Source organism: Falco biarmicus, chromosome 7 (assembly GCF_023638135.1).
Source record: "Falco biarmicus isolate bFalBia1 chromosome 7, bFalBia1.pri, whole genome shotgun sequence".
NCBI lineage: Eukaryota > Metazoa > Chordata > Aves > Falconiformes > Falconidae > Falco > Falco biarmicus.
In genome coordinates, this window is record NC_079294.1 from 3486783 (window position 1) to 3509562 (window position 22780).

The 22780-nt window shown below is 37.0% G+C and overlaps 1 protein-coding gene across 1 annotated transcript in view; it reads right to left on the reverse strand.

The window, feature by feature from the left end:
- Positions 1–6604: 6604 nt before the first annotated feature.
- The window catches only part of MYBPC3 (myosin binding protein C3), a 61442-nt gene continuing 45266 nt past the window's right edge, over positions 6605–22780 (reverse strand). Inside the window, exons 27-32 of the mRNA XM_056347308.1 lie at positions 21620–21708; positions 16346–16541; positions 10908–11047; positions 10017–10176; positions 9320–9456; positions 6605–6827 (exon numbers count right to left, since the gene is read on the reverse strand). Coding sequence (XP_056203283.1) covers positions 6612–6827; positions 9320–9456; positions 10017–10176; positions 10908–11047; positions 16346–16541; positions 21620–21708 — 938 coding nt within the window. The 3' untranslated portion in view covers positions 6605–6611. The remainder of the gene's footprint in view (positions 6828–9319; positions 9457–10016; positions 10177–10907; positions 11048–16345; positions 16542–21619; positions 21709–22780) is intronic.

Genomic DNA, 22780 nt, shown 5'->3' on the forward strand with positions numbered 1-22780 from the left:
TCTTGCTATTTGCTGTTGCTGTAGGTGCCCGTATGCTGCGGTTCTAAGTTCCGATTCTTCCCATCCTGTTCACATACCTGACAATCTGTGGCTGTCTTAAAGGTACACGGCTAAGGCTTTGAGGTCAACTAACTTGTCTGCAGGCCCGCTGCAGACCCCAACATGCCAGGGCACCTTCAGTTACACCAATGAGCATTGATTGGTGTAATTCTCACTTGAATATCTAAATAAAATGCATCAGTACCTAAGTTACAACAACATACTCATACTGAGGGAAACATAGCTTCTTATTACACAGGTTACCCTTCCTTGGTCACACGAGGAGCCACTGCATTGAGGATGTTATATATTTAGTAACTGGCACCCTTTCTCCGTGAATAGCTCTAGTCCTAGAGCACACACCTGGATTGACAGCAGCTTGGGGATGAAACACTACACACACGCGTTTTTATTAACCAGCCAGAAATCTAATGCTCAGGAAAGAAACAATGAGCATGATTATTCTGCAGATACTACTATGGATATGCCTGCTAGTTTTAAACTAATAGTTGTGTATGTATGGTAGCAGAACACAAAATACACTGCAACGTGGCAAACTCCACCAAACGTAGTCAGTGTCATGACTTCAGCATGGCTATATTCCCTTGTTTAGCTCCAGCTGATCCACTTTGTTAAAAGAAGAAATTAACTATTTCCATGGGGGACCATCAGTTAATTCCCACACTGCCTCTGACCGCTGCTGTATAAACCTGCTGAGTTAACACTAGAAGAGGAACAGGGTGAAGCCCAGCACGCTTTACTTTATCCTCTATGCTCACAGCACAATCTGAAGTGATTTTCTTCAGGTTTCGCAGCCGCGGACAGTATCCCCTCAGGGAGGCAGCGGCGGGAACGCCCCAACGGCCGCCTCGGGCGGGAAACGCCGCGCTGAGGCGTCGCCATGGCGGCCCGCGGGGGCTGCGCCAGGACAGCTCCGCGCCCCTAACCGCGACAAACCGGGCGGCCCCGGGAATGCGGGCGCTGCCCGGCGCGGCGGGGGTGCCGAGGTGCCCAAATCAGCTCCCACCTGCGGTCCTGGAGGCGAATTTTAATTACCCTCCTCAAATCCCGCAACTGACACTACCCAAAATTCAGGTGTTGGTATTTAAGGCAAAAAGCCCCGTGCCCCAATCCCCGCTGCTGCTTTGAAGTTGCTTGTGAGTACTCTGAAAAGAAACTCAGTTTTGTGTTTTTTAATTTATATTTGGGTTATGCTTTAAAATCAGATTAGTAAGGAAGAGAAGGTACAGGCTTGAAGGAGCTAATCTTCGAGAAGTCTACTCAATTTTAGAATTACACTTGAGGGAAAAGATAGTTTTCTTTATAGTATGCTTTTGCTTTTGAATTTTGCCTCAGTTTCATATACTATTTTTTTCTTCTATTATTTTATGGAGTATTGGTTAACCAATGATTAATTTTACTTTTTTTGTGTGCTTCTAGAGTAATGCTCAGGATTTGAGCACCAAGGCAGCCTCAAGTAACTGCAGGAAACCAGGGAAGGCTTGCCCGCGTTTGGCAGCTTGCTTCTGTCTTGTAGCTTTTATAGAGTGTAAAGTGAAGCTTCCCATTGCCAGGAGTGAGTAAACATTATTTATGTACACAACGCTGCTGATACACAGGGTGAAACAAGAAAGAATTGATGCTGCAGTGTGAAATGCATGTTATCCTAGGCTGAAGTGTCCCCTGGGGTTTATTTGGCTAGCAGGCAATGCAGCACCCAGAGCTGAGCTAACAGGAGCATCGGTTTGAGTTTTGTTGTCTTATTTTTGGGGATTAGCTGATGCTTCTTGTAACTGGCATCTCGGCTCCAGTGAAGCCCTGGGCCAGCCTGACAAGTTCTGTGCTGCATGCTGCTGTGGTTTTGTACTTTTTGAAACAGTGCTGGGCAAAAGCCCTGAGCTTCAGCTAAGTCTTACGTATGCTGTTTCAAAGCATCTTAGTATGTCCATTCCTGGCATATACTTAGCAGTAATTTCCCTGAAGAAAAGGTATGTACACCGCACTGGCAGCAAGTAGTTTGAATTGGTAAGTTTTAAATTGAAATTGTGGTGGTGTTAGAAGTTAAAGTCAATCTCATATCCAACTGGATGGAAATAGCAGGCCTGAAGAGATTATGTTTGTCTAAGTTACGTATACTTTTACTTGAGCAGTAACAGTTTTTTGCCTCAGGAAAACTGCTGAAAGGACTTCAGTAAGACTTGTTTTTGAAAGCAGTTGCTGTCAGTGTTAAAGGGATATAATATGCTGAAAGAAAATGCTAGTATATAAGAACTTTTAAACTTTATGGTCTATGTTAATAAATCTTTTGCTCTTGATTTTACCTTGCATAATTCTTTATAGCAGTACTTAACTACAAGAATACTTGCCATTTAGAGGTAAGTCTGATTTTTGCATTAGAGGAGATCCTACAAAGTAAGTTAGTCTTCTAGGTGTGATGAGGAAAAATTGTGAGATACTTTGTTGTTCTTAGCCAGCTAGGTTTGGGAGAAACTGCTCGGTTTATGTAGTTCTAATCGGATTAACAACATAGGATTAATGGGCAATTGGTAAGCTATAAATTCAGGATCAACATCAGCCATGGAACAGATAAATGGCAATACTATATGCTTGCAAGGTATCAATAAACACCTACCATTTTCTAAAGACTCTTCTAGAGCTAATCACAGAAAGTTCACATCTTGAAGGTGCACCTTGCCCCTTTTCCTCTCTTCAGTGTGTAAGGAGTGGTTAGCAGTTTGAATTTTCAGAATTTTTTAGGAATAACTTCTAGAAACCTAAATAGAGTGTGCTTCTTTTTTTGAAACCATTCAGATCTGGATTTGATTCACTCCTTGTCTCTAGGTTTTGGGAGTTAAAACTAGTTTGTGGTTTTTTCATGTAGAAGCACAGCATTATCTTAAAAGGCTGTATAGAATTAGATTCTAACTGTATATAATTGAATTCTAACTATTTGGCTCTACCCTACTTCTCAGCAAGTTTTTCTGAGGAAGCATTTCTTTGATTGTCGTTAGTTTGAGCACTTCAAAACAATAGTAAAGTAAACTTGTGAGCACGGGAAATCTATTATATATTTCTATATATGGTAGAATTTCATACTTGAAAAAATGGACTAACATCTAGTGAAAGCATCAGGTTGCAGTATACTGCTTTTCAAAGCTGAGGTGAAATAAATGTTCGCTTATACAAGCACTGCTCTTCCCAAAACCATTGTACTTGTGTGGAATAGCTAAGAATTGAGGAGAAAATGCCATTTCCCTAGTAATTCTTGATGTATTTTTTGTATTCTTTCAGTATTGTATGCTATTACAGCATCAAATTCTAATCTCCTCATGAAACACTTTTCTGATAATAGAATGTGTTTGGTGTAGCACCTCATTCTATAGGGTAAACTGTCCTTTGTAATCTAAGCTTTTGCAATTCAGTCTGCTTTTCCATAGGCATTGGCCTACAGATGCTGGGATCATCCTCTCAGTTCGCTGGTTTCTGGTCATAGATTCTTTATAATATAGAACCTGAGTTTTATGTCGTGTATGTGCATTATTTTTTAAATAAGAGTGTTGCTCAGAACACTAAAGTACAAAAGAATGTAAACTTGTTTGTGGTTTTTTCCATTGTTTTTTAATTATTTGTTGTGTAATAACAACATACAACAGACAAATGTTAGCCTTGAATAAGCTGACTTTGCTTTTAGAGGAGTACCCTTCTTTGTTCTGATACCAAAATAGAATAATCAAAATGCACATCTCCTTTTCATCAGTGTTTTTATTATGAAGACGTATTTGCTTGTTTAGTACAACTTAACACTGTGTCAGACGTGCTTTCCCATCTCAACTGGCATGTTGGAGGCAGGGCAGCAGTATTACTTCAGTTCCTTTGTGTTGGTTCTTTTGAAAGGCAATGTTTCCTGGATTAATTTGATCTTTCCACCTTCTTTTGTACTGTGATTGTGAAAAAGTACTCTCCAGTCAGAAACTAACAGCTACTGCAGGTCAAAAAAACCCCAAACCAAACCAAAACCAAAACCAAAAACCCCCAACCAAAATTCTATTCAAACTACTGAGTAGCCAAAAATGCTATTGTGTCATTTGATTAGACAAAATTATCTGCAAAAATACATACATACCATTCATAGACATTCAAAAGCTTTCAGTAATACTTGATGACAGTAAGTTTATTGCACTTATCACAAATTTTTGTTTTCAAATCTTTTGTTGACGTGCAAATAATCTTTCTTGCTAAGTCTTTCACTGTTTTGTGTGATGATACAAAACTATCTCTGTGTGATGCCTATGATTGGTGGCAGAAACATCTAGTAACTGGAATTCTATGCTGGTGTCTTTTTAAAAGCTAGAAAACCAGTAGTGAGTAATTGTCAAAGAAATATTTTCTATGTAAAGCAGAACAGTGGATTTAGCCAGAGATGCCTAAATGGTGTGTTTCAGATGTGTTTCTACAAAGATCTGCTCAAGAGCACAGAAGTGGCAATTTCAAGCACCGGCAGCAAAAGCAGCAGGAACAAAACTTACTTTCTATTGTGCAAAGAAAGTATAATGAAAGGTGATTAAATATTACAAGTAATTTGTTACTGTTTCATTATTCTGAGCTACTTCTTACAAAGAATGTCAGAATTCTGAGAAGAGAGAATGGAGTCAACTGTAGAAGTGGGGAATTTGTTAGGTTCAGACATTACTAAGTGGACTGAGTTTGCATGTAACTAATACTTGGGAGTTTTTAGACATATGCATGTAATGGGAGAAAGTTTTATCTTTTTCTCTGAATTTCTTCACATGGAGATGGGGGCAATGTAACTAAAACAGATGTATGAAAAGAGGAAATACTGGCTGAAAATATGCGGAGTAAGCAGGACACAAGATACTGCCGCCTCCTAGTACACATATATTAAACGACTTTTAAGGTGAACAGGACTCATAAATGTAGCTGAGACATCCTTCATTAATTTCTTCAGTTTTCTTCTTTTCAAATTCTATTCCAATGCTGAGACAGAGAATGAGGAGAAGAATTTATTGTCAAATACATTACTTGATTGTTTATTATAGCATTTTATTTTTTTGAAGTCTAAAATGTGTATTAAACTTTTTAGATGCATTGTAACTTTGCTTGTTTGCTTAAAGCAATGTACACAGATTATTGATAATAATTAGCTCTATATTAATAAAGAAGTCTGGAGGGAGTGCTTGTAGTGAGTTAAGGAAAAAAGTCAACAAAGTATTCTGTTATGCTTACATACTTTTACACTGGCACATATTAAAGGTTGAGGCCTGAAATCCTGCCTTTAAAATAAACAAGATAATTTATCTTACAGGAATGTGATTTTAGTATGATTATTGAAAAAATAAACAGAAATCAAAACAAGCATACACACCCCCTGCCAACACTATAAAAATTCCATAAAGACTCTAAAATGAATTTCTAATGACTGTTTAATTTTATATCTAACCAAACAGCCATTGCTTCTTTATCCAGCTGAATTATTTTGATTCGTACCTTGACTTGCAGATGCAATGAGATGCACAGTATTACTGAGGTGCTGGAGAATTAAAAAAAATATAAAAATCTGTCAGACATTAAAGGATGCTAATTTTAAATTGAGGCTTGGTGCTGAAGGTGAAATATGGAAGCTTTATAGCAGTTGCTTTTAAATGATGATTCCAAGGAGATTTAATGTTCTGAAAACAAGCTTTAGAGGATGATTATGTTAAGCTTTGAGCCATATCTATGCTGTACAGTATAGCACTGAACAGAAATACTTGAGCTAGCCATTGAACTGAAAGTAGCACGTCTTAATAAGCTGCTGCATCAATTAGCTAAACATCTCAGAGTTCTTAGTCTGGGTTCATCGTTGTACTAATGCAGTGAAATTGCTTGCTGCCAAGACCCCGTGAGGATACCTGTGGCTGCACTCCAAGGTGCACTATATGCACGCAGTCCTGACTTAGTGCAGAATAAAACACTGAACTGCTGCACAGAGCTGCCTTCAGGCTTGCTGCGCTGCAGGCTGAGCTCTGCCAATGCCCATTACGTGCATCAGTTTCACAGCTCGTTCAGCTTTTGAAGAGCACTTGAAGTGGTGTTATTTATGTTTGTATTGGCAAATAGATACATTAGTAGGAACTTTACCAAAATATTTAGTCAATATTTTTTATTGTGACTTCTTTTTCCTGGCTCTTTTGATAAACAAAATAAATTAGCAGTGTTTGAAAGATGTTTGTGATGTAGCATGTGTTACCTTTTACATGTGGCTAATGACTTAATTTAAAACTTTCAGTTAGAGTATGGCAGAAAGGCTAATAAAATCATCCACGCTGCAGTGTTGGTAGGTAGACTTCCATTCCAGTGCTAAGTAGCTTCTCTAGAAGTTAGAAGCATAATAAGGTCCACCTTCAGACCTGTATTACCTAGCAAGTAACCTAACTTTATAACAGTTCAGAATGAAAAACACCATCTTGCTGGTGTACGTAATTACCAAACTTCTTATATCACAGAAGAAGTCAGAGTAAGATAAAAGAGAAATATATGTTTAAGATCTCTGTTAATCTTTCTTCATTGCAGTACTAGTTATCCATAAGGTTCATTAGATTACCTCTGACGTCCAGTCTGCACTCTATTTCAGCTTCACCGCACTCGTTAACAGCTTTACAGGTATAACAGCCACCATCAAATGGAGTGGGTTTCCGGATCTCCAGGGTCAACACGCCCTGTTTGCTGAACATGCGGTATTTGGCATCCCCAGAGAGATCCATTTTGTTTTTGTACCAGAATATCTTTGGCTGAAGAACACAAAGGAAGAAATTTAAAATAAAATGCAGAAAGTGGAAGACTTACAGCTGATCTTGCAGCTTTAATTTAGCCATCAAAGGCTTGTGCATTATGAGAGCTACATATTGCACAGCAGCGTTAATAATTTTTCAAGGAACATCTTATTTGGTACAAACACATGAAACTAATAATTCAAATGTTCAGTATTTAGCTCTCATAGCATGTAGAGAATATAGATCTGTACCCTTTTTTACTACAATTTAAAAAACTCCACCCTATGAACCAGTAGCAAATTCATTCCTTCAGGAGTTATTTAATTGTGCTTATTAAAATATATTTGAATCCTTCAACTATTTTTACAGAAGGGGGATTAAAATGCACAGATTATTAGAGCAGAAGTATCATAAATGTCCACAGATGTTAGGTGGCCAACTTGGTGTTGGGCTGGGAAAGGATTCAGCATATCTTTAGCACCTTCAGGAATTTCAAAATAAAGTTCCTGTTGGCTTCAGCTGAGTAATAAAGTAGTTGGCTCTGTACTTATTCAAGTCATTTTGTTTGTTTCTGGTACCTGAAATGTGCCATTAATTTTTATAAATGAGATTTTGAAAATGAAAAATCTGATAGAAAGCCAACTGGTTTTGTTTATTTCAGCCTTGTTAGTACATACAGTGAAGAAATAAGCTTTAAAGAGTAGGAGACCAAGCTTTGTATTCATCTATTTTACTTTCAGAATTGTTGTTTTCCATTTTTTCATCCACCCCCCCCCCAAAAAAAAAACCCAAACAAACCACCAAACTGCTGCACTGTTTTATAGTTATAGAGTGCTTTCAAATCTACTGAATTGCTTTTGTCTCTGACCTGTGATAGACAATTCAGTGCATCCCAGTTAGCATGCTTAATTTTCTTTAAAGATACTAGCTGGATTTTTTCCTGCCTCAAACTTTTTTTTGCTGCTTTTCCTATGGCCTCTATCTTTCTGGGTGTGTCTTTTACTTCAACACTTCCACCAGGGCACAAATATTGGCTCTGCTAGAAGTGGTAACTTTTTCGTGCCATACGGGTCATATCTGAGGTCTACTTGATAATCTACAGTTATTCAGAATTGGAAAGCTCTGTTAATAGAAGGTTGTTTTCACAGAGAATACCTGTTGCAGAGCTCTGCAGTAGGTACAGAAGCTTTTTGCTAAGGTTAATTTGGGCAATGCAAGTACACAAATGTATCTGGAAAAGTTGCTTTAAGAGTATTAGATGTACTGAAGGATGAGGACTATTTGTATCCTTCAGGCTAATGTGGAAGGAAGAGCAAGCATGCTCAGACCTAAAAACCTGTGATTACTGTACTTAACAGAATCTTCTTAAAACCATGGAAACCAAATTAAGTGGATACAGATGCAGAAAAAGTTGGTTAACCGAGAGGGAATATCGTTACTGTCATTTCCTGATGAATCCGAGGAAGCTACTGGGGGATGGATTTTGCCTACAGTTGCTGGTATTCTATAATGTTCATGTTCTTTTGCAGCTCCTTGCATGGGTATGCTTCCTTCTTATATTTGAGTTTTGTTTAACACTCCTTCATCCAATGAATTGCAGCAAATGATTACATTAAGACTTTTTTTTTTTTTAGTTAATTTGAACTTTGAGCAATTATCTTACATGTTTTGCTGTGTAGCTATTAGATCCTTGTGAAGGTAGGAGGAAGGGAGAGGAGCTGGAAATAAGCAGCTATAAGGGCAAGGGAAAAAGGTACTGCATTTTTTCGGTGATTGTACTAATTTAATATTATGACAAGATTATGTCATAATATGGTAAATTCCTTCACTGCAGACAAAAAGCCTATTTCCCTTTTTTGAGAAACCTAAATTTAGCTCCTAGCTGAAACAGTTTTTACTGCTTGTTCCTGACTAACAAAAAAGTACATCTTTTTGACAAGACTTCAACAAATATATTTAAACTGAGAAAATATTCCGGTGAGATTTCAAAAAAATAAAAAGCCCCAAAACTTCACACATGACAGCAGTCTTATTCTAGTTAGTTTTGCAAAATAACTCTTGACTCTCAAAATTGTTGATGTAATAGAAGAACTGGTGTTTCTATGTATTGTTTAGGTTGATGGAACAGTATATTATATTAGCTGCTCTTGAAAGGCTGAAGAGAAAAAAATACACATTGTGGGAAGGTACTTTTTTGTTTTTTACCGTCTTCATTGAGTAGATTTTATGGATACATGGTACATTTTCAATGGTATGGTGTTACCATAAGCAATGACTGTCCTTTCCTCTATCTCCTTTACTGTGTTGCCCACCTGGTTCTATGTGTAGCCACGCACATGCTTGCACTATGCATTCTGGTGAAGCATCAGTGCAGTGGGAGATTATTGGATGACTCTTACTTTTTTTTTTAAATCAAGTTGTGTTACACTCCAGTCACGCTGAACTGGCATGAATTCTAAGGTGGTATCTTGGCTTATTGTGCTATCAATGACAGTTGATGTAATCTGTACCTTGGGGATTCCTCTTACAGCACAGCTGAGTGTGGTGTTGTATCCTGCAATCACGGAACGGTTTACTAAAGGGTGAGTGAATTTAGGAGGCTCAGAGAAGTCATGTTCTTTGTAAGTAGGTGGCTTGTAAGTGGTGCCTGCAATTAAAAGAAACAAAATAGTAAGAACTGTGTTTTCAATCCTGTTGACTTGTATACAATCTATTTCTTATTTAATTTGCCTGTATGATTTAAAGAAGCTTCAACACTATGGCATTTATGAGATAAGAAATCTTCACATTCACTTCAGTCTAAAACATCTCTCATTTAATGCTTTAGATAATGTAAAAGGTCCTGGCAATCATGGGTTTTCAGCTTCTGTTAAAAATATGAAAGCCGTGTGTCTGCAGGGGAAGTCTTCGCCACAGACATCTTAAACTTTTAACCCCAGAATATAAGAATAAAACCCAGCTGTATTATTTTCTTAAAATAATACAGTTTAAGAAGACACTGTGACTAAATATTTTTGAACAGGTGTTTGTGTTAGTAAAGGAGATCTGCCTAGATAAGGGCTCTTGATACTAAAATACAAGTGCTGGTTACTAAGTAATGAAAATATCTCTAGTGGTGCATCTAGTAATACTGTATTTTTCATTTGCCAGTGTATTACTTCTGGTACTTAGCAGCTTTTGTGATCTTTGTTTTGAAGAATATGTTACCTGTTTTTTGGATATAGGCAGGGTTTTTGGTGGTTGCAGCAGTTTCACTCAATCCACACAAATTTTCACTGAAGATTCGAAAAAAATACTCATTTCCCATAATCAGGTCTGACACTATACAGTTTGTGCGACGATAGTGATCAAAAACAGTATACCATTCCTGTAACAAGACTATACTGTTTAGAAAGATGCTATGAGAGGTCAGACATGGTGCTAGTTTTGGTATGGAGAGATCCTTCTTGCTACAAGGAGAAGACAGGTAGACAAGTATTTAACAGTAGCCTGTGAAATGAATATTATGTTGCTTCCTGTGGAGATCAACTGATACATTTTCTTACTTTTGTTTTCTGGCTGGCATGATAGATGAATACTTGCATTTGGAGGAAAAAACTCAAACTCTTTACACTGCCCCGACTCATATCTGGGAAACGTGATCCAGGATGTGTCGTTGGAACATGACTACTTTATGGGGCCTTCCATGAGAGCACATTTTCCAGTTTGATTAGCATACATACCTCCCCCAGTGTATACCCTAGTGTGCTTAGCATTGGACCTCAGGTCTTAGCTCTTCCTCCCTCCCCTTCAGTTTATCCTGGCATTTATGAAAAATAATTCCACCTTCTGAGAAGAGCTATCCATCCACCAGAGATGGGGCAGGCTAGGTGTCTCTCTCTACATTTTCTACCAGACGTTTTACACAGTTCTATACTTAGCCTTTTGGTTCTTTTTAGATTCTGTTCTTCGATGTTTAGCTGCCTCTGATATGCCATAGGATGCCTTGGACACACAACTGAGAATCAAGTATTCAACTGTTTTTCTCAAGTCTCTGTTCCCAGAGCAAGTAGTAGGTTAAACTCCATACAAAGTCACTGACTCAGTGCAATTTCTTACCATTGTCTTTTTGTCAGCTTTCTGGACTGTGTAGCCCAAGATCTGTGCATTGCCATCATCTTGTGGAGGTGTCCACTCCAGCGCTGCATTAAATCCCCAAACATCTACAAGCTTTATGTTCTGGGGAGGACCAGGCTTGTCTGCAGAGAAGACATGAAAAAAACAACCCATAGCTTTTGGTTGAAGATCTAAGAGCTTTGTCACTTCCTTCCATGCAGGGAAAAAATAGAACTTGATAGCCTTCTATAATTGTTCCGTAGCAATACACTTCATTTATATGAAGTTGAAACTGTAAACAGGAAAGTTGGGAAACTTTCAAATACCCTCCTAATATTCCTCTGAGAGGCCTGAAACCTACAGAGAAATGGATGACGCAGTAGACTTAGTAATGCTGGAACCAGACAAACTCTTACTTAAAATGGAGTAAGAAGTTTGTGTTTGGCTGTGTGTGATTAATTCTTTTACTACAGTTTTTACTTTGTTACCTCAGTGCAATTTCTCAGCTATTTAGGTACGCTGAGAGTAATACAAACAACAAAGGCAACTGGGTATATATTCAGGTAAGGGAGGCCAGCCATTTGGGAACTGGCTGACACTTTTTTTCCTGTTGCCTCAGTCCTTGTTAGTTTGCCCACCAGTGACATTTCTCTGTAAAAACTAGAAAAAGAGTGAACTCTCAAAGAGGTACAGAAGTCTATGTCCATTGTAAGATATGTGGAAATATGTAGAAGAATATATGTTATAAAATTATAATAATTTTCCTTCTTTTAAGGATCATTCATTCATATTTTTAATCAAATGTAACATTTAAATTGGCTTTATTAAGTAATAATTCCTGTCTGTTTTAATTTGAAGATTCTAGTTCCCCTTTCTAATATGTTGGGCTGTTTTTCACAGTTACAGGTCCTATTGGGGAGATGATAATTAGGTCTGGGTAGATGGTCTTGTGATTAAGTGAAGGATAGTTTGGGTTCTTTCCAGATATTTGAATGGAAACTGTCTTCCTGTTTCGAGCTAAGCTGGAAAAATGAAGAAAATAGTAATAATCTGACAGATGTAGGTTTGAGATGAGCAAGGCACAAAGGAATGTAACTACAGGTTGTTTGTCATGTATTTCCTTAAAGAGGGATATGTAAACCAATAATAAACCAGCCTTTGATTGTTATTAGAGGAACTGTGACTTTCGATGTCAAAGCATAACACGCTTTAATTCTCTTTTCACTGACATACTTGGGAATCAAAGACTGTTTTATAACTATCTTTAACCCTTTTTTGTCCTTCAAATTGCAAAATGCTGGGACCAACTAGAACACTGCATGAAGTTCAATAAGGAATATGGAATGCATTGTTCTCATTCCATTTATTGTTCTCTTCCTTCCTCTCTTACACTAACATTTCAGAGAAAAAGCTGCAGTCTTCTGTGTTTTTCAACAGCTACCAACCTCAGGTAAAGCCTCCTTTCTTTTTCTTCCCTGTTTCTCAAATAGGGAATGGTAATGCCAAAAGCACAACGTTGCTTATGAAGATGTGGAAATGTATATGTTGTTACCTTGAATTGCAACTTCAAAAATCTAGATATATTCTAGGTGCGTCTCTTTGTTAGACAGAAGCCAATCAATCAGAATAGATTTGAAGAGAAGAATTTTGCATGCTACATATGAAAACTGCAACAGTTTCAGTGGACAAAGCTCTACAAGCCCTGAATTAAGTGTATTATAATCTCATAGTAGGCAGATATTGTGACATTTAGCAATTTATTATTTATTTTCAAGTCTACCTGCTGTTATAACCCTCCACAGTATCTGTCTAGTTTTACAAGTATTTTTCCTGTGTTTTTACCTACAGATATATCTACACAACAGGGTTGGTTTGTTGGATTTTTGGGTTTTTGTTTTGTTTTAACAGGTCCCTACACAATGTTTTGTCAAAAACTGTGGAGATCCTGGTGATGGTAGTTGGTTTAAATCCTATAGGAAGAGATTGATAAATGGAAGAAAACCACAGTCCTAGGTGAAACGGAAGGCAAAAGAACACTTTTTGGGGAGGCCTCACTGGACAGGTAATTTTGAAGCCTGTGCCTTACTGCTCCTAACTACCTAAAAGCAGTTATCTGCGAACCTCCCTTGAAAACTGAAAATAACAGGATGGCAGGTCATTCATTAATTCAGTAATTACTGGAAGAGTTAGACTTCAGAATGTGTGTGTGTAATATCTGTAAGGCATTCTTATCTATGTGTACATAGATACAGATATGATTTTGGGGGGAACGATTTCAGAGTATGACTACATTAACAACAGAAGAAGACTTTAAGCCTTAACCTGCTATTAGATTACTATGTGATAAGAACTCAGTGATGTATTAAATAATCCCTTTTTCATTTTTAATAAATTATTACTTCTACCCATGGTGGTATAGATAGAATAAAGAAAAAGAGTCCTGAAAGCCTCAAGACTTGTAAGGCTTTACAAAGGACAGTCTTAGAAAAGGTAGAGATGGATAAATTTGCTAAATGGATTTTTATATTTTTCATCTTTGTGGTTTGATGAGATAATGCAATATGCAAGAATATCTATTCAAAATTCCATTGTAGAATTGTAGAATATTCCTTTCTCAGTACTCACCAGTACATCTCTAGCTGGTGAACAAAGGATGGGAGAATTAATCCTAGTGATGCATCTGTAACAAATTATTTTCCTATGTAGGACACTGTTGGAGTGGCTATTTATGTTCTGGGGAAATATTCTGCTACCTTCAGCACAAGCATGTCTGAGGATTTTTGCATACTAATGAATCCAATAGAATGGGGAGAAGAGATAGTGCCAATCATCTTTCAAAAAGAAATGATAACTTACCTTTTCAAATATAACACATAATGAGAATGATATATAATTCCACTTTAAAAAAAAAAAAGCAAACACCAAAACCCAAAAAACTGAGGTTTGCTTTGGTCAAGAGAAGGTATGATTTATTGATTCATGTAGAGGAGGGAAAAGCTGAGGGAACTGTATTTTTCAGAGATTGGGGATATTTTCATCATTTGACGCCTTTTCTATAAGTATTTGAAATATACTGTATTTCTGTAGTAAAAGTCTGTATTTCATAGGCCTTGAGTAAACCGCAGCAATTATTTTGGCTGTATGGGAAGGTGATGGCAGTAATAGAAGTGTTTGCTCCTGTTTAGAACTGACCTTGTTGTCGCAGCAGAGCTTTTGGCTATCTGCATTCTTGCCTTACTCCAAAACCAATAAGGGCTGAAGCTACAAGCATTACTCCTTCATCAAGTAGACATTTGCCAAAGGAAGTTAGCTGGTGAACAGACACCTCAAAAGGTCACTGACTGATTTATTATCTCTCTGAAAGCCTGACTTGGCTTTTCAGCATGCCATTCTAAAGCACCTAAAGCATTACTAGTAGTATAGAAAGAGCGCCTGAATCACCCACATTTCTCCTACCAAGAGAATATATGATCTGAAGAGCAAAAAGTGCTGTTGATAGAATTAACAAGAGGTAGTTCTGATGAGAGTTTCAGAATCGAGAATCTGAGTAGATGCCTTGGTTGCAGAAGTATCTCTGTATTTTACAAGCCCTGTCTCTTATTGGCCAGGAATGAAGTGAAATTTTTTTATTCCCTTTCAGTTGTGCAAGCTGCCCGAGAGGTAAAAAGCTCACAGCCTGTCCTCCAATTCTGACATGTAGTAATCTGTGTGATAAGATCAGTTGCTTTTTTCCAGCCATTCATTTTCTATATAAAATAACTCTTTGACAATGGCATATGTATGTGTTTTTATGCCTTTCTACAGTACCAGAGAATGGGTGGAAGATACTTGGAATTGTGCTGTAAGAGCTATGTGCTGGAATCTGGAGTCACTAACCAGTTATAGAAAGGTGTTTTGGTGTCTAGGGTGCACTGTTCCCCTTTACCCGAGTTTGTTTGCGTTACTTTGGTTTAGCTGCTGTTTACTTATTTTGCTGTGGCAGAACTGCAGCCATTTTTAGCAGAAGCAGCTGGTCCTATTAAAACATACTTCCTCCAATTTTTTATGCCTTTCTTGTTTGCTGTTGGCACCACTGCATACCTATTCTGCCAACGTCATTTTATAAAATTTTAGGCAGAATACAGCCAGCATTATATCTTTAATTCTGAAGTTATGTTTATATACTCTTTTTGTTCCAAGATACATAGTCTAAAATGTATTGATACATTGGAGGAAATTTTGGATGACAGTGTGAAAGTGTGGGGAAGGAGAAGTAAAAACAATTATCAAGAATGTTATGTAAAGCTCTAATGAGAAATAGAAGAGCTCTGGCTGAAATGAATTATCTGAGTAGGCAAGATCTCTGAATATATCTCTCAAAATCCTAAGTGAAGTTGTTGAAACTTTGGCAATGCATTCTTTAAAATGAAAATAGAATATATAATTTTATATATATAATAATATGCTATAGAATATATAATTATATATATATAATAATATGCTATAGAATATATAATGAAAATAAATAATATATATAACTATATATAGAAAATAGAGAAGAGAATAGAAATTGTATAGCAGAGAATAAGCTTCCACCAAGCCTCAAGCTAACTAGATGCTGTTAACAGAATAAGGCATTAAATGTGAATTTTCCAAATTCACAGGACTGTATCTGGTTGTCATTTCTAGTTCTTGGAACACTAATATGGTATATTAGTGAATGATTTTATCCTCACTGTCCTCATCTGGTGAAAAAACCCAGTAAGAGTATATACATTCCAGGATTCATATTTCCTTTCTTGAGGACAATATGGCTATTCCCAAGAACACCAGAACTTTTAAATTCTTTCTATCGCACTTGAAGTGGTAAAAAGAAGGATGATAAAAGATGATCAAAGATATGGAATGGCATCTTTTTTGAAAATAAATCAAGAGCCTAAAACTTGAGGAAGTTAACTGAGGAGAGTGTGACTGAAGGCTATAGTATGGAAACGGTGAATAATTAATCATGTTTTTTCTGATACAAAATTTTATAGACATCAAATGAGACTATCGGGAGAGAGACTCAACACCACCACCTCACCCCACCACCCCAAATAGGCAGTTGTACATGCGCTTAAACTAAAATTCCTTATGAAAGCATGTTTTGATTCTGAAATTAGACATGGATTAAAAGACTGACTGGATAAATCATGCAAGAAAAATCCCTCGAGAGCTGTGTGACACAGAGATAATCCCTCTCCCTTCACAAAAGTCTCTAGGAAACATCATTTCAAGCTGGGATAATATGCCAGGAAGACAAAGTGACATGGTAGCCCTGCTCTGAGCTTTATTCTAGTCACCTGCTACCAACCAGTGTCAGAGAAGGGATCTGGAGGGTAGCTGGATCTTTGGATTGCCTCAGTATGGCCACTATTTTATTTTGTATGATATGCTTACTTTTGATGTTGTCAGGTTCTTACCTATGATTTGTATTGTTATTGCAACTTTATCAGTCATGGTTTCTATCTGAAGAATTACTTCATATGCTCCTGAGTGATGAAGCTCTGCCTTTCTGATGAAAAGGATTGTGTCTGTGTTGCTGTTCCGAATTCCCACATCTTTGGAGTCTAGGGTTTGACCATCTTTCATCCAAATGATTTTGGGTCTTGGTTTACCCTGAAGAGGAAAAAAGGATTATTTTTTTTTTTTTAGGCTATAATAGATTTCAATTTTTCATTTTTCTGGGCTTTTTTTCTTTGTGATCTAGAAAGCCTACTTTAATAGGCAGGGTTGAGATAGTAAAGTTTAAATACTTTGCAATTTGTGTTTTCTTGCAGACAAATATTTGCTCCCATCTGTGTAGTTTAGTGGCACCATGCCCTAAAGATGCTGTTTAGTTATAGTTAGAAAAGAGACTGAATTTATGTTGAGAACAAATCCAGAAAAAATATACTTGTGCTGCTCTTGTACTCTTTCCCAGGCATCTGTGAAGCCATCAGTGGATCTGGCTTGCTCTGATTATTGCTAAGTAACACAAGCCTTTAATATTAGAGCAGTTTATTAGCTTTTTTCCCCTCTTCTCCCTTTCTTAAAACATTTGATTTTCTATCCCCGGACACTTCTAAGAGCTTCTGAAAAATTGTTTTTATCTTGAAGTCTTGGGATGTGAATCTTACTGTAAAATTATTTCTGCATTGTAAAATTTTTTTTGGTGACTGTCAACCTAAGTAGTCAGTGTTGCTACACCCATGGAAGATGACGTTGTGGAATCAGTAAGATATCTGTGGTTTACATCACTGTCATTTGGCCATTTCCAGGAAAACTGGTAGATTATATTTAGTTCTTTTAAAGTGTTTCACTCCAAACCAAGAATCCCAAGAAAACAGGAAAAGATCATATCATATTTATTAACTGTATAGTTAATCTAGCAGAAAATAACTTGGTGTTTTGTTGTTTTTTTTTAAAAAGGAAGTTTCTGCCAGTTAACGTGGTGAAACGGTGCAGCACGGGGCTAGATGAATGCCAGGAGTAGCTCAAATGGGTGGGGAGGGAAACTGAGATCATCCAAGCCAGCAGGCAGGTCAGCTTAGGCTGCTCTGGAACTGAAGCCAAGGCAGTGAAATTAGGACACATACTGCCCTGCGCCTCTAGTAAACAGCAGAGAGAGCACCTCTGGAAGGCTCCTCGATTCACTGGGTGGCTGGAATAGCTCTTTAAGACTGCATCTTTTCCTTAGGCTACAGGAGATTAAGATACTCCTGGGTTAGGTGCCTAAAGGTAGGCAGAAAAAAAATCTTTGTGCTTTGCTACACCTTTGTTTCAGGTTTTTTCTGGTATTTGATCAGAAACTCTGTGCAGCATAATTTTTCTGTGGTATTAGAAAAAAACTTGTTTTATAAGAGTCAGGCCAAGATTACGCTTAAAGGACTTCTAAAACACCTAGAAATCACTGTTCTTTAGTACTTGTTCTTTTCTCTGACATCTGAATAGTCAGATGTATTGTAACTGATTTTACATCGGGCCTAACAGTAAACTCTGAATGAGCAATGTTTTTGGATCTTCTGTTTTCCCCATCTTGTAACTGATTTTCTTACTGCTTTCTGCCAAGGGTATAGTCACCTCAGGCCTGTAGCTCTGAAATATTAGATGCAAGATTATTTTGTTCAGTTCTAATGTACCTTTACTCTGGTCTCATTTCATAGAACCTTTACAAAAACCTGTTAAAGGAAGACATAGCTTCTCTTCTTCAGCTGGAAGGTATAGTAGGAATACTTGAACAAGTAAAAGGATGTGGGTTTTGTTGTTGTGTGGTTGTTTGGGGTTTTTTTTCTATATCCTGTCTAATTACTGGTGAACTTTACAAGAATTCACTCTATTTTACTTTCCACTAGTGTGTCTCTTTCAAAATGATAGAAGGATTTTGCTTGAAAGTTTTGGCTAGGGGAATGCTTTCAAACTGAAAATAATCTACTTAATATGGTATAATTATATGGAAATCTTATTTAAATTTCTAATAATGTGTCAGGACAAATACTTGGCTAGGTTTTCAGACTGATTACAAGATTTAATAGTTCTTGATGGATTGAGGAATGAGGGGAATTGAGGATCTGGCTCTAAGTATTTTGGCAAAAATGGATGTGAGAAACCATAGCATTATCTTTATCGTAAGAAGTATCTTGACTGTAAATCAAGCTTTGCTGCTGCTGTGCTAGTGTGGTTGATCAGATATGTGCACTCACAGCACCTCCTTTTTTGAGGTGTTATGAGTGCCAGTGGAAGATTGCAAGTGTTCCAAGGATTGGTTTTCATATACTACTTATATTTATAGACTGTGAAAAGCATAAACAGATAGAAAGCATGTTCCTAATACATCTCTCAGAGGATTGGATTTCTGCAATGTGTAATAGGTAATCTGAGAGAGAACAGTGACTGACAACGTGTAAATAACACATCAGAGAAACTTCAGGGAGTTTACTGCCAGGGGAGACCTGATTTAAGTGCTTTTAGATGTTCACACATATATGATGGGCAAGAAAACTGCTTAGTAATTATGTGAATTTAATCCACTAATAGCACATAATATCCCTTCAATCATGTGCCCATGTAGTTTATTTTAAAACAAGAATGTGTTCACTCCCTTCCTTTCGGCAGAATGTCCCACCTGCTTAGTGCACTTAACAGAAGGAGTTAGTAGTAACGTTGTACTTGTTCTTTTCTGTGCATTTTAATGTACAGATTTGAATAGGCTTGAAAATAGCATTTAGCCCAGGATACCTTGACAAGGTATTTAATAGAATTTCAGTGTTAAATGATATAGTAGTCACCACAGAGGTCACTGGCAGGGTTGCACAGAAACTGTAAATAGTGTAAGACATTGACTGACACTTTAATTAGTTTAGTTAGTATTCTACCTGCTTGTGTTCCCTAGCTCAGGGTTCACATAATTCCAGTATTTATGTATTTTCTCTTATATCATTTTTGTAACTTGAAGATTGCAATCATACCTACTTAGATTATTTCCTTCGATAGAAATTGTCAGTGATTTAAACCTTTTCAAAATGTGAAGTGAAATGTTCTTTTTGCTTTGCTTTTTTTGAAAGATCCTCAGTTTTGTGCATTCCAAATAGCTTTTGCAGTATTAAGAATTACAGCTATAGCTGCAATTCAACACTATTATGAACATAATTCACTCAAATACCTCTTAATTAAAATCCCCTGGTTTTGTTCTCAGGCTAAAGTTTGGTGGATTTTTTTTTTTTATTAGCCTTACCTCTTAGAATGCAAGAGTTTATACCAGCACATGATTTCAACTGTCAGTCAGCTGCTCAACTTTTGAATCAGTTAGTTCATTTTGGCTAAATCTGGCAGTGTACTGGAAATCTCTAAGATGAGCTTAGTACAGTTTTATGAATAATGACAGGGTGAGATACCAAAACCTCAGTTAGTGCCTCTACTTGAGGAAAAGTCGGGGAAGACTTGGTCCTTATCTGTTTTGTTTGGCAACGGCTGAATGATCAGGCAGGATAAGTGAAGCTCAGGATTAGTTGCTACATGTACTTTCCCTGGCCTGGGGAGCGGAGGAGATGTCAGCTAGGACTACGGAGGGGAGTAGGGCAAGGAACAGGCAAATCTCTGGGAATATCACCATGAGGCTGCTCTAAGCAAAAGAGGGGGGTTATTATGCTGGGAAGATAGTGATATAGGGGACATAAGACACATACCTATAAAATGTTTTAACTTTATCTGTTCCTCTGCTTGTGGGACAGCTTGTCAATTTTCTGCAAACTTTCTTCAACTCGGACATAAAAGCAGTAAAAGTATCTGTTTACATAATGTTTTTAAAGACTTACAGAACTCAGAAATATCAGGTGTAAAATCTTGAACTTTGCATGTGGCTAGACCTCAGTGAAGGGGCCATTTTAGCAATTTTGGAGATAAGAAACATGAAAGAAAAAAATAAGCATGTGGTGTCCAAGCAGTACAAGCATGCAATTCAAGGCAGTTCCTCCATGTATTGGTTTGCAACTGTTTACTGGTTAGATACATCTTTGTGAAAAAAAAACCACCCAACTTTTCATGTAACCCAGTAACCACAGGGCAAAAGACATGTATATTGTATTTTACATAGGTTTTGCTCTTATGTAGATCCCCTCGTTGGTATTACCCAAACCAAAAAAGAATATAGGCCATGTGTGCATATGTCTCCCTTGCTGAAAAAATGTTTTGCCTATCTCCACCATCTTTTACATGACAATTTCAAAGCTTTTCACTAATAGAAGTGATTACATTTTCATAAGTGTCTACCCTGGACAGCAAAGAGATTTTAGTTTATTCAAATTATGAATGAGGATTAGATTAAACGATATATTTATTATTACTGAGGCTATCTCTGTCAGAACCAGAATCTTAATTTACAATTTTTCCTGTGTCTCACTCAGAAAGCCTTTTCCTTTCACACACTAATACTTGCACTGCATTAATATTATAGTCTTGCATCTGAGAAAATACATGTGGTGTTTTACAGAAGGTCATTATAGTTGCTTACACAGCTGTAGAAAATGCAAAGACAGGGTAACTGGTTAGGTCAGCCTGTGTGTATATTTTAGCAGTTTTGCACATGCCATAGCAGCATGTGTAGTTACATGCATACACTTTTGATAATCCTTGGAATGCTGTGTGTTTTTACACCTTGAGCTCACATACAGTAATACCCAAGCTATTCTTTCTATATGCAGAGATTCTGTATATAGGGCTGATTGTTTATATACAAACTCTTTTTTGTAGTCAGCCTTTTAGAAATGAACATACCACTTCTGACAAAGAAGTTGCCTGGTAACATCATGTACCTTGGCTCCAGAAAAGTAGTTGGTTGAGTTTTTATGCTTACGTGTACTGCTTTCTTTAAGATGCATCCTGTGGTCAATAAGTAAGAACAGGCTTGTGTTTACTTACAGTACTTTTTCCCCAAAAGGAGGATTTATGTAAGAAACTTTGATTGTAAAAAAAAAAAAAAAAAAAAAAAAAAAAAAAAAAAAAAAGTGACTGAAAGAGTGACGATTTTTTTTCCTCCTTCCTTTAATGTTTGAGCGTGGTGGTTTTTTTTTTTTTGTTTTTTTTTTTGTTTTTTTTTAAATCATCAGCTACACATTATGTAATACTACTTAAGCAGTGAAGGAATGGGAACTCACATAAGGGGAAACTACTCTAGGTAAGTAATGACAGATAACCGTGACACAGTACAAACTGATACATACCTGAAAAGGGATCACAATATTGATTGTCTCTCCTACTTTCTTCACCAGAGTCTGTCTGAGATGGCGTGGCAACCAGATTTTGGGACGCTCTGCAGTTAAGCATTAGTACATTAAATAGAAAGTTTTAGATAATTTGTAATATTACTTATAGGTCGAATAAGACAAAACACCAAAGAGGAGAGGCTTGGATACTTGTAAGCATAAGAAAATTATGCAAACACTGTTTATATAGGTGGGGAGTAACTAATTCTCTAAGTAATTTCAAATATATTTGACTATTAGATACAAATTTAGTTGCAAATCTCAGTTACGTATTTACAACTGAGCAGGTTTCAATGACAGCAGGATTTATGAAACTGTTGTATCTGAACTGCCAGATCTGGGTGACTTCCCTTGGATGTGAGCCTTCTGTGTGGACTTTGTTTCTTTGGAGAACTTTATCAGTTCTATAGAAAGGATGAGGCAACAGTGTATTGGAGTAAAAGAGTGGTTATAGACTGATTAATCTGTTGCTACTGCAGCTCCTTGTAAATTGCCATTTGGAGATACTTACGGACTTTGAAAGCAGATTGATCAATGGATTTCCTTTACTTTTTTTACAATCATTCAATTATAATTCTTTCTATGAGGTGGAAGGAGTGGAGTCTCATTGTAGCAGTTTACTCTTCACCAACAAAATGAGGACTTTAGTGCATGTTTTTTCATCTAGTCCCTGCTTTACCTCATTGGAAAGCTTTTTATGTTCTCCATGTGTTCTTTATTCTTTTCCTAGTCATTTACAGAAAGTATTTCTTAACAATACAGTTGGAGTATCTGTCTTAATGTCCATTTGGTTTGGAGATACATTACAGCTTTGTTTCATTTACACAGTCATTTTACTGTCAGTGAGAGGCTGGCAGACGTGTTGTGTGAGTCAAGGCTGAGGAATCCACTGTTAGCAGCTCTTTATCTTTTGGACTCCAGTCAAATGACTTATAATCTACTGCTGTTAGGTGATACACAGGATGTTAATTAATAACCTAGGATAATCAAGTATAGATAACTGGCTTTTATTTAAAGTGATCTCTTGCCATAGCCACTGCGGTCATTTTGCTGTAATTTAACAGCTTTTCCAGCACAGAGCTAAAACTAAAAAAAGTGTCTCATAAAGGGTGACAGTGC